Source organism: Mobula hypostoma, chromosome 24 (assembly GCF_963921235.1).
Source record: "Mobula hypostoma chromosome 24, sMobHyp1.1, whole genome shotgun sequence".
Lineage (NCBI taxonomy): Eukaryota > Metazoa > Chordata > Chondrichthyes > Myliobatiformes > Myliobatidae > Mobula > Mobula hypostoma.
In genome coordinates, this window is record NC_086120.1 from 7,218,555 (window position 1) to 7,239,855 (window position 21,301).

The 21,301-nt window shown below is 40.8% G+C and overlaps 1 protein-coding gene across 6 annotated transcripts in view; it reads right to left on the reverse strand.

The window, feature by feature from the left end:
* LOC134337533 (dipeptidyl peptidase 9-like) overlaps positions 1 to 21,301 on the reverse strand; it is a 124,386-nt gene that overhangs the window by 69,349 nt on the left and 33,736 nt on the right. For 3 of the 6 annotated variants that reach the window (XM_063032630.1, XM_063032629.1, XM_063032631.1), the window contains 2 exons: positions 9,077 to 9,321; positions 7,975 to 8,087 (listed from right to left, as the gene is read on the reverse strand). In XM_063032630.1, the coding sequence (XP_062888700.1) occupies positions 7,975 to 8,087; positions 9,077 to 9,321 (358 nt within the window). Of the gene's footprint in view, positions 1 to 7,974; positions 8,088 to 9,076; positions 9,359 to 10,556; positions 10,754 to 21,301 lie in introns of all 6 variants that reach the window. The other 3 variants (XM_063032632.1, XM_063032633.1, XM_063032634.1) reach the window with 2 other exon arrangements.

The window sequence follows — 21,301 nt, forward strand, 5'->3', positions numbered from 1 at the left end:
CCTGCGCTGTACACCCTTGACTTGGAGCCTTCTTTCACAAACGATATGCGATGTTCTGTGCAACATGGGGCACGGGATAAGTTGTACTGCAGTACTCTTTGCTCAACCGCTTCTGTTACAACATGCCGCTGGAAAGATTGACGCTGCATGCACTTAAAATATGTTGAAGTGTTCCCTTCTCGCCACAAGCAGCACACCTGTCTGTCTTATCTTCATACCAGGTGCTGAGGTTGGCATGTGTTGGGAGCAGATCGTACGCTGCTCTGCATAGAAAAGAAATGCGGAGCGGTTCCATCTGCCACAGAACATTCCAAGATAGATGTCGTTGTTCAACACTTTCCCACCAGGTCCAAGCCCCTTGTTTGGCCAGGCCAGCTGTTTTAGCTAATCTCTTCTCCTCTTCTGCCTTTCAGATTTCTTGTGTTACAAGCTCACGGCGCTCCTTACCTGTAGAAGATGACCACCACTTGTGGGTTGTACATCCAAGTCCCTGGCAGCCTGGCTGGGTAGCCCCAACCATCTCCTTGTGCTTCAATCTAGACTCTGCCTCATCAACTGCTACACGGGCTGACCACTTCCTGCCTGATCTCACATCCGGCTGGGTGTTCTTGATGACAGGGTCTTTTGAGTCTCGAAGCATCAAGAATGATCTTACCTTGGCTACCTTGACCTCTTCAACAAGGGATTGCACTGGAATGGTAAGCTTTATCTGGCTACTGTGGATTGAAACATTGGTGAGGCTGCTCGGTACTCCGAGCCACTTCTTCACATACTTGTTGATCTTCCGTTCCATTGCCACTTCATAGACAGTTAGTGGCCACATTATCTGTGGCATTAGTCACCACAACTTCAACTTGCCAGGCAAGCCACACTTCTCAACGGACATCAGACCTCTGCTGATCTGTTCTCCTGTCTCTTGAACCCTTTTGGTGTCTCTCAGCTCCCCTGTGTACCATCGCCCAAGGCTCTTAACTGGTTGTTCCCGAATGGATGGAATCTCCTCTCCACAAAGGGTGGAATGAAAGTCATCATTCTCCCTCCCTCTTGGAGGACCCAGAGGGTAAGTTTCTCCATGTAAACTAGAAGCTTCAAGAGGTGGGTGCAAAAATAAAGTGGAAAAAAAATAATAAATAAGCAATAAATATTGAAGAGTCTTTGAAAGTGAGCCAATTTCAGTGATGGGCAAGTGAAGTTATCCCCCCTGATTCAAGAACCTGATGGTTGAGGGGTAATAACTGTTGCTGAATCTGGTGGTACGAGTTCTAAGGCACCTGTACTTTCTTTCTGATGTCAGCAATGAGAAGACAGCATGATCTGGATGGTGGGGTCCTTAATGATGGATGCTGCTTTCCTGTGACAGCACTCAGTGTAGACGTGTTCATTGGTGGGAAGGGCTTTCCTGTGATGAGCTGGGCAGTATCGACTACTTTTTAAAAACACACAAACACGAGGAAATCTGCAGCCGCTGGAAATTCAAGCAACACACACAAAACGCTGGTGGAACGCAGCATTTTGTGTTTGTTGCTTCACTACTTTTTATTGATTTTTTCCATATAAAGGCATTGGTGTTTCCAAACCAAGCTGTGATGCAACCAGTCAATATCTCCAGCACACATCTATACAAGTTTGCAAAATTTTAGATGAAATCTTTGCAAACTTTTAAGGAAGTAAAGGCACTGCTGTGGTTTCTTCCTAGTGGCACTTAAGTGCTGGGCCCAGAACAGGTCCTCTGAAATGGTAACATAGAGGAATTTAAAGTTGCTGACCCGCTTCACCTCTGATTCCCCCATGTGGACTGGTTCATAGACTCCCTCTTTCCTCCTCCTGAAGTCAACAGTCATCTCCGTGTTCTTGCTGACATTGAGTGAGTGGTTGTTATTGTGACACCATTCAGCCAGATTTTCAATCTTCCTCCTTTATGTGGATTTTGCCAGCAACAGTGGTGTCATTGCCAAATTTAAATATAGCATTATATAAGCGAGTAAAGCAAGTGACTAAGCACACAGCCTTATGGTGCACTTGTCAGTTTGCAGGCTAAAGTTTGCAAGCGAGGAAATCAAGGATACAATTGCACAAGGAGGTATTGAGGCCAAGGACTTGACTCTTATTGAATAGTTTTGAGTGTTTGGAATGAGGGTTTCCTCCCGCATTGCAAGGACATACGTGCAATTAGGTTAATTGGTCACATGGGCATAATTGAGTATCACTAGGTCATTTGGCCAGAAGGACCTGTTACCATGCTCTAAGATTCTAAATCTAAAATTACTCAAAGTTTTGTTTCTAGTGGCAGTCTATACATCTGACAGGAGAATGAAAGATATAATCAAAGCGTTGTCAAGAAATCCCTTCTCCACAGAGTGCAGTTTCAAAAAATTCTTTTGAAATCACTCCATGTCTGGTTTTCATTCCTGTTCATTTGCTGCATAGTTGCAGTTTCTCACCTATTCTGTTGTGAATATAAAATTAGGACCAGTTATTGAAGTAAAGTACAGGATTGATTCACAAATGAAGATTCAAAAGTATCTAATAAACTATCAAGTAATGAATAAACTGCCATGACAATAGAGTTAATTTGTGTTTCAAAAGGAACAAAGGTTACGTTGATGCAAAATTGGTAAAGGACTGATGATAAATGTCTGTTTTACAGACTGGAGTATCATGCAATAGTGTTCCATGAGTCAGTGATTCAAAAAAAGCCGAAGATGACAAAAAACAACCTTAAGATCTGCAGAACTTGGAAAAATTTGGTGAATTGGGAATATTTACAGCACATGGAGTTTAACAAAAGTGTGAAATGATGCATTTGGGGGCGAAGCAATTCAAAGCAAATGTGAATGTTAAATACAATTGAGTAACAGAAAGGATGGGATTACTACATGTGGAGCTAATTCTTTGAATGTGACAGATTAAGGCAAGTCAACTGTTAGAAAGGTAATTGGGAAATGTGGCTTTATCAGAGAATATCATCAGCATTCTCTTGGAGTCAAGCATGAATTTTCACAATTTTTTTTATTTAAATGGATCAAGTGGGTGAGCAGTTTGTTCCTTTACATCAGATTTTCACGCACAACAGTCTGTAGAGTTTTCAGAGAATGCTGTGATAAATTAAAGAAATCCAGTGAGTGGCAGTTCTGTGGGCAAAAATGCCTCGTTAACGCGAGGTCAGAGGAGAATCACCAGACTTGTTCAAGCTGACAACAAAGCAACAGAAACTCATAACCATGCATTACAAAAGTGGTGTGCAGAAGAACATCTCTAAACACACATGTTGAACCCTGAAGTGGATGAGACCATGAACATATCTCTTGTACCTAATAAACTGGCCACTGACTGTACAACAGAGTGAGAGGAGCTTCCTCACATTGGTCATTACCTCTCTGAGATAATCGTGTTCTGGGTCTCTGGCTCTCAGGGTCAAATGTTGGTACAAAATTATTTTTAAAAAAACACTAATTAAGTTCGCTCAACGACATATTCTAGGAGACAGTTATTTCAAAATTCAAAGTCAATTTATTAATAAAGTACATTCATGCCACCACATACAACCCTGAGATTTATTTAATCTCAGATACAATGCTGATCTATTCTGAATAAATATACCAACTTTAAACCACGTCAACATTTTTCTCACCCAAGATTCACTTAAAAATAGACGGAAATACAAACAGAATGATTAAATACCAGGACTAGACTATTTACTACAACATAGATAAACCATGCACATGATGCAAGAGTTTTTAAATTTATAAACATAGTAATACTTGCTTTGCTTGAACATGGAGGTGGTGATGAAGATAACGCGTATAGTTGTGAATAGTATTTAAGCTGCTACGTGGAAAGTGTTATGAGTAAGGTATAAAGAAAAATCAAAATAGCTGTTTCAACTTGGAATCTGTGCAACAGAATAACAGACATCACCTTTCAGTTGAGATAGAGATTTTAACAAGAACATCTAAACATCTTTTCTGAACATCCACGCTCACCGTATCTTCCTGTCGCCTTAATAATAGTAACCTGCTGGCTCTCTCCGTCAAGTTCCTCTTCCCCTTAACTACCACGTCATGAGTGTCCGCATCCAACACATCATCCTCTGCAACTCCTGCCATCTCCAAAAGGATCCTACCACCAACTATATCAGGGGTAGGCAACCTATGGCCCGTGGGCCAGATCCGGCCTGCAAAGTTATTTTGACCGGCCCGCAAGCAAATATTGAGATACTACGCTTATCCGGCCCGCGATTTTTCTTTATTCTGAGTGTTTCATGCGACCACATTGATGGACATGCATGGCGTCTTATTACACTGGCCCCAGGTTCCATTTTGTTCCAAACCAAACACTGGTATATGCGAATGATGGGAAGGCAGACTACCTTATTAATATGTATTAGATACTCTTCGTGCACACGCAGGTTTTCAGATGGGATCGTTCAGATTTGTAAACAGAAACAGCGTCACTGTGTTTTAACAAGAAATCCACGCTAAATATCCAGATAGTTACAGGTGTCCCCCGCTTTTTGAACGTTCGCTTTACGACACCTCGCTGTTATGAAAGACCTACATTAGTTACCTGTTTTCGCTAACAGAAGGTGTTTTCACTGTTATGAAAAAAGGCAGCATGTGAAAAAAGGCAGCCAAGCTCCTCCCCCGGAACTGTATTCTAGCCGGCATTGCTTAAACACGTGCCTGTGAGCATCTGTGCTTTATGTCGATTTATTCTGAGCATCCGTGAACAAGATGAGTTCTAAGGTATTGGAAAAGCCTAAAAGAGCTTGTAAGGGTGTTACACTTAGCGTAAAACTAGACATAATTAAGCGTTTCGATCGTGGTGAATGAAGTAAGGACAAAGTGAGCTTGGCTTGTGGAAGTTGACGAAGACGATGTTGAAGAGGCTTTGGTATCCCATGACCAAGAACTGATAGATGAAGAGCTGATGCAATTGGAAGGGGAAAGGATAACAATTGAAACCGCATGCAGTAGCGAACGGACCGAAAGTGAAGTCGTCCAGGAACTGAACGTGAAGCAACTGCGTGAGATTTTCGCTGCAATTGACAACGATGATTGCAGAAAAGTATGACCTTAATTTTGAAAAGGTATGTAGGTTTAGGCATATTTCCAAGATGGTTTGAGTGCTTACAAAGAACTGTATGATAGAAAAATCAGCCACAGCAGACGACGAACCTAGACCTTCGACATCGAGGTAGGCAGACATAGAAGAAGATGACCTGCCTGCCCTGATGGAAACAGATGACGATGAGATGACACCCCAGTGTCCCACCAGCCCAACCTCCGATGACTCAGCCTAACACACCATCATCAGTGTGCTCGCTGTCTTCCCGATTCCAGTAAGTGATACTATACTGTACATACATTATTTCTATTTTATATAGGCTGTGTATTTTTAAGTATTATTTGGTATGATTTGGCAGCTTCGTAGCTTAAAGGAGAGAATGGTTCTGCCAAGAGCGCTGGAGCCGAGTGGTTCTGCCGACAGCGCTTGTGTGAGATGTTCGCTACGTTGGACAGTGCAGCAATGATTGCAGAAAAGGATTTCTACTTTATATAGGCTGTGTATTTATCATTTCATTCCTGCTTTTACTATATGATACTGTTATTTTAGGCTTTATGTGTTATTTGGCTGATTTGGTAGGTTATTTTTTGGGTCTGTGAACGCTCACAAATTTTTCCCATGTAAATAAATGGTAATTGCTTCTTCACGTTACGACATTCCGACTTACAAACTGTTTCAAAGGAACGCTCTACCTTCGGATGGCAGGGGAAACCTGTACATGTGCTACAATACTTGTTGAATAACTCGCGTTTCAAAATAAAATCAAAGAAAAAAAATTCCGATGGCAATGAATGCAAAACACAGGAAGGTAGACGTTGAGTGCCGAAAAGCAGTGAAAATGAAGGAAATACCCAGTGCCAGCTACGAAGTCTCAAAACGTATTGCAGAAAAGATGAAGCCTTTTACAAATGGAGAGTTTGTCAAAGAATGTTTACTGGCAGTGGTGGATATTGTTTGTCCTGAAAAGAAATCTTTATTTGCATGTATCAGCCTGTCAGCAAGAACCATCACACAGCGAGTTGAAGAAATGTCAGCAGATGTTAAAAGTTGTTTAAGGGATGCCTGCAATGAATTGCATTTTTTTTCCCCCAATTGTGCTTGATGAGAGTACAGTCTTGAGAGACACTGCTCAACTTGCAGTGTTTGTTCGAGGAGTGACCTCAATTTTTCAAATTTTTGAAGTGTTTATTCAATTAATTCCTATGAAGGACACGGTTACTGGAGCAGACATTTTTGAAGCTTTGCTGAGAATGATGTTAGAAATGAAACTTAATGTGAAAGGTAAATGGCATCACAACTGATGGAGCACCAGCAATGGTGGCACAGAAAAACTAAACTGAGTTCTTTGATTACTAATTGGCATCCTTGGTTAAGCACAAATGATTTTCTAGCATGTGTTATTCATTAATTTGAGGCAAAACATAACTAGATGTATTTAAATGGATAATTCCCATATTTCAAGTTTTTTTATGGCATTTATCTGTCCCATCATCCGCTCATTAATACGCGATCCGGCCCACAGAGGCAAAAAGGTTGCCGACCCCTTACCCTCCTCCAATCCACTTTCTGCAGGGATCGCTCCCTCTGTCATTCCCAAAGTGCTACACCTGCCCATTTACCTCCATTCAGGCCCCCAAACAGTCCTTCCAGGTGCAACAACACTTCACCTGTGAATCTGCTGGGGTCGTCTATTGTGTCCAGTGCTCCCGATGCAGCCTCCTCTACATTGGCGAGACCCATCGTAAATTGGGGGACTACCTCGCTGAGCTCTTCCACTCCATCTGCCAAAAGCAGAACTTCCTGGTGGCCAAACATTTTAATTCCTATGCCCGTTCCAACATTTGGTCCATGGCCTTCTCTTGTGCCACAATGATGCCAACCTCAGGGTGGAGGAGCAATGCCTCCAACTTGATGGCATGAATATTGACCTCTCCTTCTGATAAAATTTCTTCTATTCTCCTTTCTATTCTGGCCTCTTGTTCTCCCCTGCCTATCACCTCCCCATGGGTCTCCTTCTCCTTCCCTTTCTCCCATGGTCCACTCTCCTCTCCCATCAGATTCCTTCCTCTCCAGCCCTTTATCTTTACAACCCACCTGGCTTTACCTATCACCTTCTCCCTACCCTCCTCCCTCTCCTCTCATCTTCTTACTCCAGTGTTTTCCCCCTTTCTTTCTAGTCCTGAAGGAGGTCTAGGCCGGAAACATTGACTGTTTATTCATTTCCATAGATGGTGCCTGACCTGCTGATTTCCTCCAGCATTTTGTAAGTATTGCTTTGGGTGTCCAGCATCTGCAGACTTTTGTGTTTAAAACAAGTTTCAATCCTTTTGAGAAAAAAGGCTACTCATTTCATATTACTCCAGACATCATACAACTCCATGCCCTTGCATCTAGTTCTATTTCATAATAAACAGTGAAAGCAAGGAAGATTACTAAGCAACTAATGTTTCCCCATACAATCTTCCCTCCTACTGCCATAGACTGGCAACATTACACCACAAGAACAGTGATAAATTGCTGCCCTAGCACTCTGTGACACTCTGCATTTTGGTCACAAGGATGGTCCTTCAGTCCCCCAAATAAGTGCCAACTGTCAACAAACCTGTTTCAGTAATTCTATTTTATTCCCTGTACACTCCTATCCATTCCCTCAGATTCTACCTCACTTGCACACAAAGAGCAATAAATACTGGCCAATTAATCAACCATCTTTGGGATATAGGTGGAAATTGGAGTACCTGGAAGAAATCATGCCATAACAGAAAATGTACAAACTCTAACACTCAGGACCCAGGGTCAGAAGTGAACCACGATCACTGAAACAGTGAGGCAGCAGATCTACTAGCAATACCGCTAAGGCACACAATGTCATCAAGCCAGAAAGCTTTCACTGAATAAAAGCCTCACCTGAAAATGATCAAGCATTTGTTTCCAAGACAGCAGCAATAAGGCATCCTTCCTGACCTTTTTTGGGATTTCAGAATACAAAAGAGAGTTCTCTCTACTCCCATAAGGCATCCCTATATAAAAAAAGACAATTTGCATTGTTAACGGACAAAAATATGACTATTAAGTTGGCCAGCTAATGATTGAAACAAATGTTTGTAGTAAAATTTTTGGCAGGATCTCAGCAGTGTGCTGTTAATGCCCAGCTATTGTTTCATTAGCACACTGGTTCAGTACCAAAAAGATACAGAAAATCTAAAGGAAATTAGCTAAGTTTAATTGTGACGAATACAAGTGAACATCACCTTAGCCTTCTCGAGTCCAAGAACAATCCCTGAATCTCCTAATCTGGTTCAATAGTAAGTGACCATGGGAAGAGTACTTGCTCTTTCAATTGCTCTTAACATATTTCCCACACTCAAAGTTGGTATTAACTTAACTCAGCTGGCTCTTGGCAGAGAATTGATCACTCTAGTACAGGCAGGCACCCTGGCTTAATGATCACTCGAACTGTGATTTTTCACTATAATGCCACTATGGGCTATGCCTCTGACTTATGAAACTATTTTCCACTACACTCTGCAAACTGGAACATATGTAATAAAATTCACATTCTGCATTTCACCCAGACTTTGCAATTTATGTTATTTCCGTTGAAATATTTTCCAGCTGCACTACTTTCTCATATATCAAGGAATGGCTTTAAATATATTTCGTACATTTTTAGAGCAGAATAATTCAGAAAATTTCAATATACTCGACAAATACATTCTACTACCCTATGTACATGTGACAATTCAGTCAGCCAACTGACTCCAAATAGATACACAATGGTTTTAAATTATGGGCAATTTTCTTCCCAATTTACCCCAGGAAAATTAAGCCATAGAAAACTACAATGAAACAAGTTCCAACTATGTTATACTCAGAAGGAGGTTTGCATCCCATCACTTTATCCACTGGAAGGTCAACAATAACCTAAAGCTGGCTGCATCATGATTTTTTGCAGCTTGAGTTCTTTCTTGATGTGTGGTTTAACATTCTGATATTATTTAATACTTACCCAAGTAATACACACGATGGGAATGGTGCCCAGATTTATCATTTTTTGGAATGAACTGGAAATCATGAGGTGCTTTGTTAATGACAATGCCAGGATACTTCCTGCTGCTGTGGATAATCTCTCTGAGTCCATCCCAAGAGTGCTTCTCAACGTAGAACGGTGTGGATTCATCTTCCATATCTTCTGCTACTGTGTTTTCGGACAGTGTTTCTACTGTGGCCATCTCCTCAACCGTTGCTACACAGCTGAATCAATTCAATGCCACAAATGAAAACAAAAAATCTATAATTGCACAGCATAAAAATGTACATTAGTATATAGACATTTTCATTGCTTGATACGTCAGCAGAAAATGTTTATTATACATTTAATTTACACAGAATTAAAAGAATAAAATTCAAGTGTTCATACTGAATAATTTTAAATGATTTCCTTGAACTACAAAGGCACTCTTGTTCAACTAATGTCCTACAAGTGTTATAAATGCAGTATACTCCATTCAGAAATAGTCTCTAAGAGTCCATAGATCAAGCTCCATCTTGTAAGTCCAATTGTGAGAGATAAGAATATGGCAGACTATCATCTTAATAAAACAGAGATTAGAGAGCATTGATCAAGAGGGGATTCAGATCATTTTCATTAGTTGGAAACATCTGTGATTTATTAGAAATCATAAATTATTGTCCGTAATAAAACTAACAATGGGAATAGAAATCCAACATTTACAAAACTAGGGATAAGCAAGAGACTTAAAAACAAATCAGTGAAACAATGAATGAATTTGCAAATACGTTTTACAACCTCAGGACATCCCAAAGCGCTTGACAGCCAAGTACTTTTGATGCGCAGTCACTGATGTAATGCAGGAAATGTGGCATAAATGGGTTATAGTGATTTTTTTTTTAAATGGTACTGAAAAGGGATAAATATTGGGCAGGACTTCAAGAAATTCCTCTTATTTGAATAGTGCCATAGGATCTCAAACATTTATCTCAAAGACCAGGCCTCAGTTAAATATGGCACCTGACAATACAGTAACGCCACAATACTGCATCAATCAGCAGCACAAAACCCTGGAATGGGACTTGGACATACAACCCTTTGATTCAGGCTGATATCCCTGTGCACCTTATTTTCAAAAGGTAAAAACAAAAAGGCGCACTCATGCATTGTCATTCTACACCAGGATTATAAGTGGAATTTAGCTATTTCTCTGCTCTAGCAAATATCACATGAGTGAAAATTTTCTTTTCTATGTTTACTACATTAAGACACCTTATAATTTATTTAAACCAGTAAGGTATTGAAATTGTAAATACTGTATAAATTAAAAATGATCTTTTCACATAAATTTACAGAGCGAACATTCTGAGCAAAATCTTAAATTTTGGATCATTAACAATTACAGAGAAAACAAGTCTAAGTAATGAGAAATTTCTCTTATCTCCTTATTTTAGCCTTTTATAAAAAAAATATTTACCATATAAAATTATTGTTCTTAGTGCCAGGACCAAGTTCCTCACTGTGTTGCCATCTAGCAAATAAGGCGAATGTGCAACTTTCGTTTGATGTACTGAAACCACGTTGACAATCAGCTGTTCGATGTTTCTTTCAGTTTCTCAGCAGATGATTATCAGGGAGATTTTAAGTACAGGAAATCTTCACATAAGCACTTCCCTATAAAGTCAGCAATTTAAATAAATAGTTACAGCCAAGGAACCTCCAGCTCTCAGCACTTTAAAAATCTGAAGCACTGTACTTAAATACTACATCAACTATAAATTACGTAACTCTGTGGGAATGTGCTCACTTCTTCCATTTTCATTTTATACATGTAACCACAAAACAAATCAGAACACCTCCTGAAAACCATCACGTCTCCTACTCATCTTACAACCAAACACCATCAATCCCATCTATAAAGCAGAATCTCTTCTTCCTTTCCAATTCTCGTCCTGTTTCTGAAGGCAATGGTTTGCACTATCTTAACATTTCTGTAAGTACTGGAAACCATCAGATACCTTATCCAAATGAACACCAGCTCAAAAACCAGGAGAGTGACTAGCTGCTCACCTTATGTGACCTTGTTCAAAGAACTTTGGAATCTAGCACGAGGACTGTGATGTTTCAGTTGCTGACCTGATCTATCTATTTAAGAATAATTCTTCATCTGATTTTATAATACGGCTGCATAGGTACTATCTATGGAATTCAACTTACATTAGTTTTATATTCATGAATGTATTAATATATCAACACTTCTAATAAGGAAAAATACTGCATACATCAGAATATAATGAATTTCTCCCAGAGCTATAACAATTTAGAATACAGAAATGTGAACAATTACTACTCAAGCCTACACACTTCAGTAAGAATTGCTGAACAACAAACAGGAGTAAGAACAGATAACCCTGAATTGTTGATGCTAATAGTTGTGGTCCCACTGCTAAACCTACTGAACTCAACTAACACAGCACAGACCAACAATTAATCAACCCCAAGATAATCGATGTAGTTATACACTTGAACGCACATGATACTAACAACGCACAAAAACTCTATATAGGGCGCCATGGTAGCGTAGTAGTTAGCATGATGCTATTACAGCTCAGGGCATTCCAGAGTTCATTTCTGGTGCCATCTGTAATGAGTCTATCCGTCTGCTTCGTGGAATGCCTGGGTTTTCCCTTGTTGCTTTGGTTTCCAACCACAGTCCAAAGATGTAACAAATAGGTTAATGGGTCATTGTAAATTGTACTGTGATTAGGTTGAAGTTAATCAGGTTTGTTGGGGGTTGCTGGTGCAGCATTCCTTGAAGGGCCAGAAGGGCCTACTCCGTGTGGTATCGCTAAATAAATAAAATAAACACTATACAAAATTCTTAGGGGAAAAATAAAGTTTCCTGGTCACAATCAGAATACTTATATCCTACACATTTTAGGAACAATATTATCAGAGCAAATCCAAATGATTTGAATAAAAGCCGCACTTAATTTTGTGTTGTATGTTGGTGTTAAGGTAAAGTGGTACAATGCTGTTCTCCAATTATCATATTAGGCCAGGCCACAGTTCCAGGTTTGGGTCACTGTATATTGTAATTTCAGTGCAAGGCGAAACCACATCGCAGTCAGTCTAAATGTGAATGCATCTTGCATAAATCTAAATGCTGGTCACACACAGTTAGAAATAATACTTAAAGAGCAATAGCAATAAGGAAACGAGAGCAGCAAAAGAAAAGCAAAGAATAGTTCAACAAGATGTTGGCCCATATGTCAGGAATAATAATTATTGTAATAAAATTAGCAATGCATGAACCTTCTAAGTGAAGAAACCTTTATTACTGGTAAATACTTTCAAAACATTACAACAGTGGCTACACTTTATTGGCTGCAAAACAATTTGGGATATCTGGTCATAAAAGACAAAAGAAATGCAGATCTGAATTCCTCTCCTGTTTTCAACAAAGTCTGTGCTAAAATGACAAATTAATACTAAAATTGTTTGAAACAAGTAGCACTGAATTAAGAGTAAACTGCATTCCTTCCAAAATAGAACAAGAAATAACAATAGGTGAGTCAATCCCACATTCCTGCTCTACCTTACAAGATCTTGACTGACCTTTCACCTGACTACCTCTTTGCAGACTAATGACTGTCTTTAAGACTGAATAGACTCGGGGAGTGCACTGCATTACTCTCTTCAGTAAACAATTTACGGAGATTCACAAGTTGGGCAAAGAAAATTTCCCTTACCTCTCAAACCCAAATCCTTATTTTGAAGCTGTAATCCAGTCAGTCAGAGGAAATGTTTTCCACCACATTCATCCTGTCACATCCCGTTTATTGATGTTTCATTAAGATTACCTCTCATTCTCCTAAATTCAAGAAAATGTGGATGCAGTCTATTTAACCTCCTCTGAGGACTGCTCCCCCACTTTAGATCTAATCTGGTGACTTTTGTTGTAGTCTATCACAAGTACATTCATTCTGGGTGGGAGACCAGAACTGTATCTGACCATTCCCCTACTATAGTTCCACTCCATATACTCAAATCCTCTTGAATAAACACAATAAATGCCTTCCAAATCTTGCTGTACTTGCAAATTAACTTTCATTGATTTGTTTACAATGAAAGTTAGGTTTTTCTGACCTCTAACACATTTCAGTCTCTCACCATTAACAAACTACTGGCTTTTTTTCTCAACAATCATGACCGAAGTTTTCCACATCTTCAACCTTTTTCTTGGACATATCACAACTCAAGCCTCTGTGCAGTCTTCTTACAAGCCATACTGCCATCCAGAATTGCACATTCAATGAAACTAAATTTATTACACTTGATATCCTATACAAATCATTGACCATATCGGGAACAACTCACATCAGAGCACTAATCAGTGCGGCAACCACAAACTTCCAGTCAAAGCCGCCAGAAATAACCTATTTATTCCCTTCAGTTAGTCCTGACAAAGGGTCTCGGCCTGAAACGTCGACTGTACCTCTTCCTAGAGATGCTGCCTGGCCTGCTGCGTTCACCAGCAACTTTGATGTATGTTGCTTGAATTTCCAGCATCTGCAGAATTCCTGTTGTTTGCTATTTATTCCCATTGTTTTTGACTCTTAATCGATGCATGCCAGTACATTACCTCAAAATTTTGATTTATAACCTTACAGCACTTTGTGAATTACTAAGTGAAAGTAGAATAATAAATTACTCTGGTAGTTTACTTTCACTTAGTTTTTGGGTGCTGCTTTGCTGAATTCTGAAATGTTTCCAACTACATTGCATCTGCTATCCCCTCCTTTTCTATCCCAGAAGTTACAATCTCAAATAAAAAAAACTAACAGATTACCAACTACAATTTATCTTTAATTGATCTAGTTTGACGTTTAGTAATCCTATTAGTATTTTCTCAGGTGATCTGATACTGGTTTGTAGTTTTCCAATTTCTTTTTCCTGCCTGTTACATAGTGGGCTTACATTTACTACATACCATTTTGTGAGAAGACAGACAACCTACGAAGCTAATGGAATACTGCAGTATGATCTGTGGAATTTTGAAATGGTTAAAAAAAAATGCATCCACCATCTCCAAGGCCAACTCTTTCAAAATTCTGCGATACACAAAATTAAGACTGTATGGTTACAGACTTTCAGCACTGGTGGAAAATTAGGATTTAGAGAAATTAATGGACTAAGTTTTTTTTTACTCCTCATTCACTGTAAACTTGAACTTGGCAATTTCAAAGTTTCTCTTCTCCCATGTGGACAGAAGCAAAAAAGAAATTGTGTGATTTTTCCACCATTTCCTCCTCCTCCTAACATGCTTTCCCCATCTCAGTCTGTAAGGGATCTACATCAATTTTCACTGATATTTTTCTTTTCCTTCATGGCCCCTATCAGCCCTCTTAATTCCTTGTTTAAGTTCTTTCCTCTTCCCTTAACATTCCTTAAGGTCTTGTCTGATCTCAGCTTACATGTGTTTTCTTAAAGTGTCTCTTGTCATCCAAGGCTCCCAAACCTTGCCATCCTCGTCTTTCATCCTCACAGGAACATATTGGTCCTGAGCTCTAACCAGTTGGCCTTCAAAAGATTCCTGCGCCAGATAGTTCAACTTCAAGTTTATTGTCCTTCAACCGTACACATGTAAACCGAGAAACAAGATAACATTCCTCCACACTAAGATGCGCAACACAGTACATATAACACACACACAAAGATGTATGTTAAAAAGTAAACAGTCTAATGCTGCTGCTACTTCATACATGATGAAACCTGGGTGATGGCAGGGAGTTCAGTAGTCTCAGTAATCTTATGGCTTTGTGGGGGGGGGGTGGGGGGGGCAGGGGTGAAGCTGATATCCATCCTGACAGTTCTTTTCCTAATGCTATGGTACCTACTGCCTGATGGTAGGGTGTCAAAAATATTATTACATCGATGGGAGGGATCACTGACAATGCTGGCACTGCTGACGCTCCCGACAAATATCTCCAGTGGGGGAAAGAGAGACCATGATGATCCTCTCAACAATCCTTTCAACCCTTTGTAGGGTCTTGTGGTCAGATGCCTTGCAATTCCCATAAGATACGATGATGCAGCCGGTCAGGACACTCTCAATAGTGCTCCTGTAAAAACTGGTTAAAAATGGGGGGGTGTCTCAATCTCCTTAGGAAATGGAGATGCAGCTGTGCTTTTTTGAGAGGTGGTGTCAAGGGACTAGATGAGATTGCCCATTATGTGCATTCCCGGAAACACGGTGCTCCTAACTCTCTCCACAGAGGACCCGTGTATACGCAGTGAGGAGTGGTCACCCTGCAACTTCTTAAGTTAATCGTGCATTACAGTCCACAATCATCTCTTTGGTCTGTCCACAGTGAGACTCAATTTGTTGTGCTTGCACCATTCCACCAGCTGCTCTAACTTCTCTATGTACATTGTCTCATCACCACTGATGAGGTCAACCACTGAGTCATTCGTGGACTCAATGGTTCAGTTTGAACTGGAACCAGCAATACAGTTATGTGTCAGCAGTGGGCTGAGTACATATCCCTGGGCAGTGCCGGTGCTCAGCATGACGGAGCAAGAGATGTTTCTGCCAACATGGACTGTCTATGGCCTTTCTGTGAAGTCTAGGATCAAGCTACAGAGACAGATCTTGAGACCCAATGAGGACAGTTTACCCACCAGCTTCTGAGGGATGATCATAGTAAACATTCAGCTGAAGTCAATAAACAGCATCCTGACATATGAGGCACAATTTTCCAGGTGAGACAGAACAGAGTGGAGGGCACAGGCTATGGTGGACCAATCTGAGCGATAACCGATCTGGAAAGGATCCAAAGTAGCAGGAAGTATTAATGTGATCCATAACCAGATGCTCAAAGAACTTTGTTATTGAGGTCAGTGCCACTGGATGGTACTCACTGAGCCAGGGCACTGTCACCCTCTTGGGCATAGGGATGATGTTGGCCTGAGGGGACAGTGGACTGTCCCAGACAGCTGGTGAAGATGTCTGTTAGAACCTTGGTTAACTGGGCTGTATAGAACCTCAGCACCTGACCAGTCAAGTTATCAGGCCCTGCAGCTTTTCATGTGTTGACCCCGGCTAGGCTCTTCCTCACATCAGCTGTGGCCAGACAAGAGTGCCTGCTCCTTGGGGGGAGGAGGTTGGGGGTCGGAGGGGAAGGTGAGCCTTCTCTGTCAGCACATCACTCTGTGCCTCAAACAGACTGTAAAAGACATTGAGCCGATCAAGAGAGGTGTCACTGGCACTGACGTGCAGAGTGATTTGAATGCCCTGCCACATGTGCCTCATATCTCTGGTTTCACAGAAATGGTTGTATATTCTGGATGTTTCAACCTCTCACTGCTATGGGCAGAAGTTCCCACTTGCTTCAAAATGGCAACAATTATACCAAGTGCCAAAGAACAATAATGCGGGCTACCTTAATGACTATCACCTGGGAGCACTCACATCAACAGTGATGAAATGCTTTGAGAGGCTGGCTATGAGTAGACAGAACTCCTGCCTCAGCAAGGACCTAGAACCATTGCAATCTGCCTATCGCCACAATGGGTCAATGGCAGACACAATCTCAATGGCTCTCCACATGGCTTTAGACCACCTAGACAACCTCGACAACACAAACACTTATGTCAGGATGCTGTTCATCGAATATAGCTCAGCATTTAATAACATCATTCCCACAATCCTGATTAAGAAGTTGCAGAACCTGGGCCTCCCTCTGCAATTGGATCCTCGATTTCCTAACCAGAAGACCAAAGTCTGTGCAGATTGGTGATAACATATCCTCCTCGCTGACGATCAACACTGGTGCACCTCAGGGGTGTGTGCTCAGCCCACTGCTCTACTCTCTGTATACACATGACTGTGTGGCTAGGCATAGCTCAAATACCATCCACAAACTTGCTGACGATACAACCATCGTTGGTAGAATCTCAGATGGTGACGAAAGGCTGTACAGGAGTGAAATATGCCAACTTGTGGAATGGTGCCACAGCAACAACCTGGCACTCAACGTCAGTAAGACGATAAAGAGCTGATTGTGAACTTCAGGAAGGGTAAGACGAAGGAACACATACCAATGCTCACAGTGGGATCAGGAGTGGAGAGAGTGAGCAGCTTCAAGTTCCTGGATGTCAAGATCTTTGAGGATCTAACCTGGTCCCAATATACTGATGTAGTCATAAAGAAGGTAAGACAGCAGCTATACTTTATTAGGAGCTTGAAGAAATTTGGCATGTCAACAAATACACTCAAAACTTCTATAGTTGTACTGTGGAGAGCATTCTGACAGGTTGCATCACTGCCTGGTCTGGAGGGGCTACTGCATAGGATCGAAAGAAGCTGCAGAAGGTTGTAAATCCTGTCAGCTCCAGCTTGGGCACTAGCCTACAAAGTACCCAGGACATCTTTAGGGAGCGGTGTCTCAGAAAGGCAGCACCCTTTATCAAGGACCTCCAGCACCCAAGGCATACCCTTTTCTCACTGTTACCATCAGGTAGGAGGTACAGAAGCCTGAAAGTGATTCAGGAACAGCTTCTTCCCCTCTCCCATCCGATTCCTGAATGGACATTGAAGCTTTGGACACTACCTCACCCTTTTTAATATACAATATTTCTGTTTTTGCACATTTAAAAAAATCTATTTAATATACATAATTGATTTACTTATTTATTATTATGTTTTATTTATTATTTTTTTTCTCTCTGCTAGATTATGCATTGCATTGAACTGCTGCTGCTAAGTTAACAAATTTCACGTCGCATGCCGGTGATAATAAACCTGATTCTGATTAATCCCGTTTTGCCTTCATGATGGCACGGGTCTTGCTGACCTGAGAGTTGTCTTATTCCCCAATCTGAAGGCAGCATCGATCTCTCAGCCGTGCTCAGACCTCTGCTGTCAACCATGGCTTTTGATTTGCCCTCAGTGATGTGCTTAATTAACAGTGATATCCTCAGTGCAGTTCTCTATGCAGCCAGTCACAGAGCTCACATATTCACTGATGTTATTACATAGCTCATACATAGCCACCTCCCTGAACATGTTTCAGGTTAAGACCCTACATCATGAAACAGCACTTACAATCCCTCCCAGGTAGCCACTTCCAAATACTCTTTCCAGTTAATATATATTTTAATTCTTCCCACATTCTCACAATTCCTTTCTGATTTTATCACTTACAGGCAATGAGGGGAATTTACAGTGGCAAGTTAAACTTTATTACGATAAATCTGCTCTTTTATCCTCTTGGTTTCTATTTCCGGTGTGCAAACTGAATCATCTATGTTTCTGTTCCCAAAGATACTGTGTCCAGCCGGTTTAGTTTTTTTGCTGAATGATTTCTGGAGCTCCACAGGGGACTGTCTTGTCTCCCTTTCTCTTCACCATTTACACCTCGGACTGCAACTACTGCACAGAGTCTTGTCATCTTCAGAAGTTTTCGGATGACTCTGCCATAGTTGGATGCATCAGCAAGGGAGATGAGGCTGAGTACAGGGCTACAGTAGGAAGCTTTGTCACATGGTGTGAGCAGAATTATCTGCAGCTTAATGTGAAAAAGACTAAGGAGCTGGTGGTAGACCTGAGGAGAGCTAAGGTACCGGTGACCCCTGTTTCCATCCAGGGGGTCAGTGTGGACATGGTGGAGGATTACAAATACCCGGGGATACAAATTGACAATAAACTGGACTGGTCAAAGAACACAGAGGCTGTCTACAAGAAGGGTCAGAGCCGTCTCTATTTCCTGAGGAGACTGAGGCCCTTTAACATCTGCCGGACGATGCTGAGGATGTTCTACGAGTCTGTGGTGGCCAGTGCTATCATGTTTGCTGTTGTGTGCTGGGGCAGCAGGCTGAGGGTAGCAGACACCAAAAGAATCAACAAACTCATTCGTAAGGCCAGTGATGTTGTGGGGATGGAACTGGACTCTCTGACGGCGGTGTCTGAAAAGAGGATGCTGTCGAAGTTACATGCCATCTTGGTCAATGTCTCCCATCCACTACAAAATGTACTGGGTGGGCACAGGAGTACATTCAGCCAGAGACTCATTCCACCGAGATGCAACACAGAGCGTCACAGGAAGTCATTCCTGCCTGTGGCCATCAAACTTTACAAGTGGTCCTGGACTTATTTCATAATTTACTGGCATAATTCACATATTACTACTAAACTATTTATGGTTCTGTTACTATTTATTATTTATGGTGCAACTGTAATGAAAACCAATATCCCCCGGGATGAATAAAGTATGACTATGACTATCCTCTAAACTCCACTGCCCACAAAAAAAACATCCCAAACGTACATTGTTTAACAGTGACAAACATGCCAAAAATCCAGTGGCTATTTAATTGAAATCAATTACTTCACAACAGAGTGGGAGGAGCAAAAAAAAAACAGGACGAGTAGTATGTTAACCTTTACTTCAGTATGGTAACTGATGCACATTACAAATTGTCTTACAACCATGTTAAAATGGAAAAATATGCTGCAAATTAAATATGCTTGTGCTTTATTTAAAAGCTACTAATTCACACTTCTTTTCATACAATGAAGTCACATCCAGGTTTCAGGTTGAAAACCCTACATCAGGAAACAGAAGACTAAGAAAGCATGGTGTTGTGGAGCAACACACATAAAAGTTGCTGGTGAACGCAACAGGCTAGGCAGCATCTCTAGGAAGAGATACAGTCGATGTTTCGGTCCGAGACCCTTCGTCAGGACTAACTGAAAGAAGAGCTAGTAAGAGATTTGAAAGTGGGAGGGGGAGGGGGAGATCTGAAATGATAGGAGAAGACAGGAGGGGGAGGGATGGAGCCAAGAGCTGGATAGATGATTGGCAAAAGGGATACGAGAGGATCATGGGACAGGAGGCCCAGGGAGAAGGAAAAGGGGGAGGGGGGGAAAAACCCAGAGGATGGTCAAGGGGTATAGTGAGAGGGACAGAGGGAGAAAAAGGAGAGAGAGAAAGAGAAAGTGTGTATATAAATAAATAAATAAATAACGGATGGGGTACAAGGGGGAGGTGGGGCATTAGCGGAAGTTTGAGAAGTCAATGTTCATGCCAGCAGGTTGGAGGCTACCCAGATGGAATATAAGGTGTTGTTCCTCCAACCTGAGTGTGGCTTCATCTCTACAGTAGAGGAGGCTGTGGATAGACATATCAGAATGGGAATGGGACGTGGAATTAAAATGTGTGGCCACCGGGAGATCCTGCTTTCTCTGGCGGACAGAGCGGAATATAAGGAACACCTTGTATTCCGTCTGGGTACTCTTGAGTATAGTAGCGTTATCTCTGTTTAATTTTCTTTTGAAAATATTACCGTAGTAAAGTGCACTATGGCTTCCAAACGCAGGTTATTCGACCTGAAACTCTTCCAGTGGAACACTATGAGGAAGTTGAGAACAGTGATATGAATGGTCCTAATCATCTTTGATAAATTGTGTGTAACATAGGCTAAGAAAGTGTTTACATAGAAGTTTAAAAAGTGAAAAAAATTAGAAAGGTTAAAATGAAATAAAAAATTATAGTGTATGTTATTATAGTGTACAGTATACAGTTTTAGTGTATGTTCTTAGCTATTTAGTCAACACAGGTAATCCATATAGGTTTGCTAAGTATATAATATGGTGTTCGCACAACTTCCAAATCACATAACGTCCAATTTCACAGAACGTATCGTGGATGTTAAGCGATGCATACCTGTACTCTAACAATAAATTTTACTTTGAACTTTGCTTGATAGGTTTCCTCATTTGAGATATTCTGGCTCTGAGGGAACATGATTCAAATATAACGATTCTCTCTATATAATCGAAGTGACCTGACCTACTGAATGATTGCAAGTTTTTCCTGATTTCAGTTTTCCACTATCCTCAGTATTTATTATTGTAACAGAAATTCCCCAAGTGTAATCCAAACTGTTGTTTCCAGGATTTACTTTGTAAGAATATATAGTAAGACACAACCTTCACTGCTACCTCCAAGAAATTAAATTAGACTTTAAAAGGGCTCATAAAAAAATTGTTCTCAACAACCATGGAATTATAATATACACAGAGAAATTTCTCTTCAACTCTGGGGAATACGATGATGAAGCTACTAATTTTTCTTTAAATAAGACTTTGAATGAATGAATATATTCAAAAATGTCTTGTGGTGCCCATTCATTTGGTTAGAATTGCCAATGTTTTCA